We start from the raw sequence: 8,820 nt of genomic DNA on the forward strand, positions 1-8,820 counted from the left end.
TGCCTGATGGTAAAGGACCAATGATAATTGAATATTCGAATGAGTAGGGTGGAGCCAGATCCCCTACATATACCCAGAATATCCAAGGAAACAAAAGAACAGGAAAGAAGAAAAAAGACACAGCAGAGTATAGTCCTATAGTCGGATAGACTTAGGATAAATGTGAATTTTCTTCAGAAAGCTGTTGACTGGAAACCTTCCTGAATTAAAAAGGAAGAAGAATTACTACTCTTTTGGTTTCACTATTTTCTTGACTTGAATCAGAAGAACAGATTTGCTGTAACAAATACCAGTACCAAGTGCAACCAGACGATTGCAAGTGGAAGCGATTTTGGACATCTTCCTGAACTGAACTTTGTTACATCATTGGAACTCGCTGTTTTGCCGTATATTCTGAACTCTATTTTTGTAGCATTTATTATTATTTTACTTTCTACAAGCGTACGCTGCATTGCCGACGGTCTCACGTGAGTAGTTTGTTAGGTTAGGTTAGGTCCAATTTATAAGTCCCTATTTGTAATCCCCATTGCCCAATAAATCATTATTAAGTATATAACTAGAAAAGGTTCCTCTTGTTTTATTTGTGGCCATATTTTGTAAACATCTACCGACTGAGCCTGCGCGTAACTGGAACCCGAGCCCCCACTACGAATTAAGTGACGGATTTGCTTACTTCAAGTAGTGGTCACCCGCTACATATATATATATATATATATATATAATGTACATATATTTACTTCAAATAACCTTACTTCAAATAATCTGTAAATTAATTCTAAGGAAGTATTATTAATAGTGAATTCGATTTTGATTTTTGGTTGATAAACTTTCACCTTCTGTGATATAATTAAATGTGTAACTAAATTGTTTTTTTTTAATACTAAATGATAGGGGTTGTACTATTCTACACTAATAACAACAAAATATATTCAGTTGGTAAGAGCTGTGGGCATAAATGTAACCCCCACCCTATATCAATCTTAATGCATGACATGGACACACCTATACAGTACTCCGTTTGTTCATACTTACTAGATAATTAGGTATCACAATTGAGAAAATATATTTATTTAATAGTTAATAATAATAGAGCAGACACCTCTAAGGTACATTGCCAGTTATCAGCATCATAACTGCTATTTTAAAGAAAGTTTTCCATTCGTATCAAAATCTAATTATAGTGAATGCATAATATAGACACGCCCACATATTTTCGGAGCTATAACTTAGTGACTGACACTAAGATGTTACAATAATATATATGCATGTATTTTAGTATATAATTTACTTCAGCTGACTTTTATCCATGTTAATTCAATAATAACGGGATACAAAATCTATTACCACACGTTTTAGTACATATTTTGAGTGAAATTCAGTGTTATCTTTAGTTGATGTCCTTTTGACCTCATGTGACATAATTAAAAATGTAAATACATTGTCCTTTATACCAAATGATAGGAAATGTATTATTCTACACTTTGATATTACAAACAAAAAAATATATTCAGTTAGTAAAAAGTTGTGGGCATACATGTTATTGTTACCCCCATCCCATATTAATCAACCAAATTTTAATGCTGTACCTATCGTTGATGTCGGTTTACAGGCACTGGCAACCAGAAATCGCTTGACTAACAAGGCATTTCTTGAAGCTTAGACATAAAGGTAACTAAAAAATGATGACAGGATATAAAGGGGGGGGGGGTGCACAATTTTGGTTCCTGGCCCCTTGACTATAAAATGAATAATATTAAAGCAAAACATTAACCTGAGGGTGCTGATTGTACCGATATTGGTGTTCCCCAATCTCCAGTAATTTCTGCGTTATTAACAACTCTAGAGTCGACGTGATAAAAAACACATCCTGGTGATAATTCCGATATCTTGACTTCTGTTTGCAAACCATCCGTTGTGTTGAGGATGTCCTGTTCATTTCCATCTTTGCTTTGGTATCGCACTTGATATCGAAGTATATCATCGCACTGGATTCGCTCTGGAGCATTTGATACAGGCTTTACGTAAAAAAGATACGAAAGGCTCACTAACTGTCTTTAATATCTTAAATTAAACTTATTTAATGCTCAATAAATCGCATCTACCTTGTGTTGATTAATTGTGAGAGCACACCAAGATCAAAATTGAATATGCTTACTCACCTTTAATATTAAGATAATATCGTTACCATCAACTGTTTCCAATTCTATTTCTGGATCTTCTAAAGGCTCTTTAAGAAAAGAAACAATTATTGTAATTTTAATTATCAAGGCTTTAACCAAACTCTATGGTAGCACAACAACGTGCAAGTTTATGCAATAGCTATATAGGCTACACGCGTTTATAGCTTATTAAATGAAAACATGAACAACATTTATACATTATAACACATTACTGAAACTATCATGTTTTCTATAACACATGTAAACGACCATTGTGAGATACTAGAACTCAGCTGCATATATCAGCATTTTCACACGTACATGGTCCCAGTAGCGACGGTAATTTTGTATTCAACCTAGCTGTAGCTGGTTTGAAATGCTTCGGTTTTATGCTAAATTGCATTAGTTAAAATTTCAATTAGCCATTTTTATTAATATTCAAAATATATAGAATGACGTTATATTTCAATATGCATATCTTTGCTTTCCAAGCACGGAAAGTGACCAAAGTTCATGGCAGATTCCGAGTGCAAAATGATAAGAAATAATCGTTAATAATCGATAACAAAACAGGAAAAAATTCAAACAAAAACAATGGCTTTTCCGCTAGTTCTGGAAAACCAATTATAAGATCAACAAAAATAGGATTGACAGGTTGAGGCCCATCTCACTTACCTCTGTCTTTGCTAAGATAGCAGAAGAGTTTGTTTGTGATTGGGTCTTTGCGGATATATAACCAACAATAGATACTCGACACTACGGTAATGTGAAAGGGGCCTCAACCTGCCACTACCTTGTTCATCTTTTTCATGACCTGTGCTCTGCAGCTGACAAAAATCGCAACAATGGCACGATCGTACTCACAGACTTCAGTAAAGTGTTTGATCTTATCGAACAGAATATCTTATTTAACAAAATCATCAATATTGGAGTCCGTGGGTCGCTTATCCCATGGATTTGTGACTTTCTCAGCTGCAGAGAGCAATGTGTCAAGTATAACAACACTTTATCTAAGTTTATATCTCTTAAGGGTGGTAATGTATACCTCAAGGCACAAAACTTGGAACAATTGGTTTAAAAAATTTTAGTAAATGATGCAGAGCAGAGCACGACTAATAAATATCTAAAATACATTGATGATTTAATTTTTTATGAAAATAGATCCATTTATAGCCAACAAGGCATTTTACAACATGATATCAATATATTTTACGATTGGTGTGCTAAAAACTCTCTACAGCTCAACCCTAAAAAGTGTCAAGCACTACAGGTCTGCTTTCCAAAAAACACACCAATTGTGCAACCTTGCTTTGATGGCAAACCTATTACTGTGGTTGATAAAACTGTAATATTAGGCATTACACTTCAGAATAATCCGAAATGGAACGACCAAGTTAATAATATTGTTACTAAGGCCAATAGGAATCTGTTTATGCACTATGTGCAGAACTCTGTGCAGTCTATAAAGGGTATATTAGACCAATATTAGAATGTGCTGATGATGTGTGGCACCCAGGTCTCACTCAAGATCTAAGTAACACAACTGAAGTGATACAGAAAAGAGCATGCCATATTATCCTAGGCAGAAATTTCAACTCTTAAGAACATGCTCTGGGCCTTTGTGAACTTGAAATGTTCTCGGAAAGGAGGGTGGCACACTGTATCAAATTCGCCAAGGGTCCCACTTCAACATCACATTCTTTTGATCCTGTACCACGCACTCATTACCACAGTCACAATAAAAACCTCAGCAATGGTAACAAAATCACGCAATTTAGCACAAAAACAAAAGATTTTTTAATAGTCCAATCCCTTATTATATCCGATTACTCAATGATTTATAATTTATAAATTTGCAATTTATTTCCTTTGTGTTTTGATATTTTTATATCTGCTTTTTTTATATATTGCCTTTTGTTATATTACAAGCAATTTGGCCCATTGGGCCACCATTTGTAATACAGTACTGGCATGTGTTTTATCAATAAATAAAAGTGAAAGTGAAGTGAAGTAGGCCTACTTGTGCATATAGTCTCTGCTAATCCATGTTCACTAGGTGGTCCATCGGTCTCTACGCCGCCAACTAATCTTGAGTATTGTACGTAGAATTCAACAGTAGTGTGCAGTGTAAGATTGTCGATGATATATACACCATTGTCAATGATATCAACTGCAGTGAATGTAGTTGTCGATGACATATTATACCATAACTTACATCCGGTAATAGTCCCTGTTCCAAAGTCTCGAAGTGGATCCCAGCTACAGGCAATAAGTATGGTAGTTGCTGTTTGGTTCAAAGGTATTGGCGGTTTGGAACTGTAAGGTAGTGCTAATAACAAATAGCACTCGTTATAATATTTATATTAAATATATTAGGGTGGTGAAAGATACACTTAATGTTTTCTTTATAGGTATAAATGCGGCTTAATAGGAAACAATTCTCTTTCGTCGCTTAATCTTTGAAATTGCATTACGATTATGCAAAATCAAGATTTAAGCTCATTTTTACACAATTCAAAGTAAATTTGGAGACGTGTATGTTACCTATGCTGCAGTCATCTCCAGCCCATGCTTCGTGGCATCCATTGACACAGCTTCCATTACGATTACAATCAGCTGAGTCTTTGCAATGACATGGATAGTTACACAACAAACCAAAGAAACCAGATGGGCATGACTGGTCTGGCAGTAATTCTACAAAAAATTGGGATATCATTATAATCTTTGAATCATGAGTCAAAATGCATTAATTATGTCTAAATTAACTTTTGAAATATTAATGTTCACATGTTCTTTTGTCTTGAATTATTTGATTCGATATTCTTCCAGTCCTGCATGTAGATTAAACATTCTCAATACCTATTAAAATAGGCCCTAACAAACTAAAAAGATAACAGTTAGACCAGGCTATAATTGAGATAGGTGCCACTTGGAGAGGTAGAAATTCTCATATGGTTTTTCTAGACCAGTTTTTTATGGGGAATCACAATATGTGAGGTAAAAGGGGTGTAACCTGAGAACTTTCGCGTGAGGGCGCTTTTTCAAAATGGCCGCCAAAATCCAATAAACTACATATATATGGGCAAAATAAGCACAGAAGGTAGGTTTGACCAACTTTTGAATATGTAATGATAGGAGTAAAGTATAACTAGTTAAAGTTATTAATGTGAAGATTTCGGGGGAAATTGAGGGCGTTTTTTAAAATGGCCGCCAAAATTAAATAACAACTTAATAGCAGCTTCAATACCCTAGATAAATTTGTTTAATTTAAAAAACGTGAGAGAAATAACTGCTGTTGACTTTTTAAAACTAAAACAACATATTTTAGGGCTGTAAGCTAATTCACTTTTGAAAATGTAAGTAAAAATGCCCCGTTATATTAGCCCTTTTCTGTTTTAAAGAATGGAAAATATCACTAGAATCCTAAAAAAATTCCAGCTTCCTTACAAATATCCGGTTGTTTTTTTATTATTTCTGTGTGCTATACAAGGTATTCCAGACAACTACCATAATTTTCATGTATGAAGAAGGCATCAATTCATTTACTACACATTTGTCTTGTAGTGTTTAACTTTGTAGCCTTATGTTGAGCAATTATACACATCTAGATGTGTATAAGAGACAGCGCCCAGACATAGTAGCGATTACCGAGATGCACATTAAGCCACACATTGCTGATAATTTATTTGTTTATTCCATCTGTTCCATCAACTATTTTTATTGACAGTCATTTACCTCTGCTTATTTTCATTCTTGAACGATTAAGTTTGCTAAGTATCTGAAGCTCGAGATTCTGCTAACATGGTGGCAACATTGATATGTCAGTGATCTTGTCTCTGCAAAACTTTCTATTGAACATGTTACTTGCTTGATTTACACTTTTCTCCTTAACTCCAAGCAGCAGTAAGACACTCTTGTTCTTCAGACAACTTTTGTGACAGAACATCTAAAACTCCGAAGTTGCTGAAAGTTTCAACAAACTCAGTTTTTGATTACAGAAGCTACGTTTTCCTTTACGAAAGAAAGCCGGGGTGTAATTGTCTGTAATATCGATGTCTCGAGAAAGGGAACGGATGATATATGCCTTGGTTGTTATTGATTAAAGCATGCTTTGCATACAGGAAGGCTTTCGAGTCGGCTTCTTCTTGGTGGTTCTATGCCAGATTGTAGAACCCCAGGTTGCCGACTGCCAGATTTTCGAGTTCACTTTGCCAAAACACAGTTTGCCGAATGCCAGTTTGCTGAATCAAAAACTACGAATCCCAGTTTGTTGAAACCCAGTTTGCGCTGAAACCCACTGCGTCGAAAATAAAATAAAAGCAGTACGTAAAACCTTAACCACAGCATAACATTCATGTTGGAACACTCTCTTACTATGTATTCGTATAAGAAATAGCGGCTTATTGTAGTTAAATGATTCTTTTTGTTTTAATCTGTAAATCAATTGGTTATCAGCAAATAAAAGTCAATTTAATAGGCCTCGCAGTTAAAATGTTTTATTAGCATACCTATGATAAATACATAAAATTATAAAAAAAGAAAATAATTATGAAGGAAATAAACAAATTATTAATAATCTACAATTATACACACATGCCAATTGTGGCTCCAGAAATTTGTTGACAGCGGGTCTGACTCAAGGGGCCGACTAGAGCCTCGGTGGTCAGGGACCTGGCACAACAATCCTGATAGGGTTTGCCGAGGGAGTATTTTAGAAGGATACGATGCTTATCCTTAATTTCATTTCATTTTATTCTAATTTTAACTGATAGCCATGCTTTCAAGTGTGTTTTTCTACAGTTTTTTTTGTCTTCCAATATTTTTCCTTTTAATTTGTACACAAATGAAGCTCCTTCCTTTCAAATACACAGTATACTGTACTTTTGTAACACGGAGATTTGGACTGGGTTTCGGAAAACTGAGCTTTGGCAAACTGGGATTTCATGATTTCAGTGAACTGGATTGGGCATTCTGGGTTTCGGCAAACTGAGTTTCTGCAAACTGGGATTTCATGATTTCAGTGAACAACTGGATTTGGCAAACTGGATTTCGACAAACTGGCTGGATACCTTCTTGAATACTATTGCTATCGGCGAGAATTCATCCTTGTCACTGAAAGAGATTTTGTATTAGTTCCAGATCTTCGTAGCAGCCAAGAAAAGCAGACTCGAAAGTTGTCCTGCATGCAATGCATGCTTTAAGGAATTACAACCAATACACAAATATCAACCGTTCCATTCTGGTGGATTCGATAATTCAGTCGTTGCTACTGTATATCTTATTTTATGACAACGGAGAGAGTCATTTTAGAGACAAACACTGGCAAATACCAAAAGTTGTTCAAATTAAGTGGCATTAACTTTCACCAGCGAAGAAATCATCCCTTATTGGCAAAATTTTGTTGACACTTTCTGATAACTTAAAAATTTTAGGTGTTCTGTCACAAAAGATATCTGAGGAACTTGAAGATTGTGGCATGAAGTTAAGGGAAAAAGTGTAAATCAAGCAAGATGTGAAATGTTCAATAGAGGCAACAAGATCACAGACATATCATTGCTACCACCATGTTTGCAATCAGACCCTTGAGCACTTGAGGAAATTTAATCGCTATAGAATGGAAATTAAGCAGACGTAAATGATTTGATCAGTAAAAATAGTATTCACAACAGATGGAATGATCAAATGAAGCAAAAAATGATTGAGACAGTGATGCCCATGAACGTCCAAGAACTGTTTATAATAAAGACGAAGACTTTCAGATTGCAGTGATATTAGCAATACATGAAGATTATTGCTCAACATAGGCGGGGTTACACAGTAAAGAATAATTATGTAATAAATGAATTAATGCCTTTATACATGAAAATTATGGTAGTTATTTGTGTGGTCTTCTTGAATACCTTGTGTAGTACACAAAAATAATGAAAAGCAACCGTATATTTGTAAGAAAGCTGAATTTTTTTTGGATTCTGGTGATATTTTCTATTTTTCAAAACAGAAAAGGGCTAATATAAGGGGGAATTTTTACTTACATTTCCAAAAGTGAGTTTGCTTACCACCCTAAAATATGTTATTTTGGGTTTAAAAAATCAACAGCAATTATTACATTCATGTTTTGTAAATTAAGCTCTGTCTACACTATCAAATTTTGTGTGACAAAAAAATGTGCTATGCCCATATATGGGCATGATGACATCACACCATGACCATATATAGGCATAGCATTACTATATATGGGCTTGTCACATTTTTTGGTCAAAATAAATTTGATAGTGTGGATAGAGCTTCAAACAAATTTATTTAGTGTATTGAAGCTGCTGTTAAATTGTTCTTTAATTTTGGCGGCCATTTTAAAAAGCGCCCTCAATTGCCTCTCGAAATTTTCACATTAATAACTATAGCTAGTTATACTTTAATCCTATCGTTAAATATTCAAAAGTTGGTCAAACCTACCTCTTCTGTGCTTATTTTGCCCATATATATGTATTTTATTGGATTTTGGCGGCCATTTTGAAAAAAGCGCCCTCACGTGAAAGTTCTCAGGTTACACCTCTTTTACCTCACATATTCTGATTCCCCATAAAAAACTGGTCTAGAAAAATCATATGAGAATTTCTACCTCTCCAAGTGGCACCTATCTCAATTATAGCCTGGTCTATAC

The 8,820-nt window shown here is 34.7% G+C and overlaps 1 protein-coding gene across 1 annotated transcript in view; it reads right to left on the reverse strand.

Annotated features, from left to right (window-relative positions):
* Window positions 1-5,910, reverse strand: part of LOC117119269 — a 50,630-nt gene extending 44,720 nt beyond the window's left edge. The window contains exons 1-5 of the mRNA XM_033264075.1: window positions 5,895-5,910; window positions 4,704-4,853; window positions 4,180-4,488; window positions 2,160-2,227; window positions 1,772-2,015 (exon numbers count right to left, since the gene is read on the reverse strand). Of these exons, the coding sequence (XP_033119966.1) occupies window positions 1,772-2,015; window positions 2,160-2,227; window positions 4,180-4,488; window positions 4,704-4,853; window positions 5,895-5,910 (787 nt within the window). The remainder of the gene's footprint in view (window positions 1-1,771; window positions 2,016-2,159; window positions 2,228-4,179; window positions 4,489-4,703; window positions 4,854-5,894) is intronic.
* Window positions 5,911-8,820: the final 2,910 nt, after the last annotated feature.

The sequence above is a fragment of the Anneissia japonica genome, unplaced genomic scaffold, assembly GCF_011630105.1.
Source record: "Anneissia japonica isolate Jap-2015-1 unplaced genomic scaffold, ASM1163010v1 scaffold2308_len244532_cov108, whole genome shotgun sequence".
NCBI lineage: Eukaryota > Metazoa > Echinodermata > Crinoidea > Comatulida > Comatulidae > Anneissia > Anneissia japonica.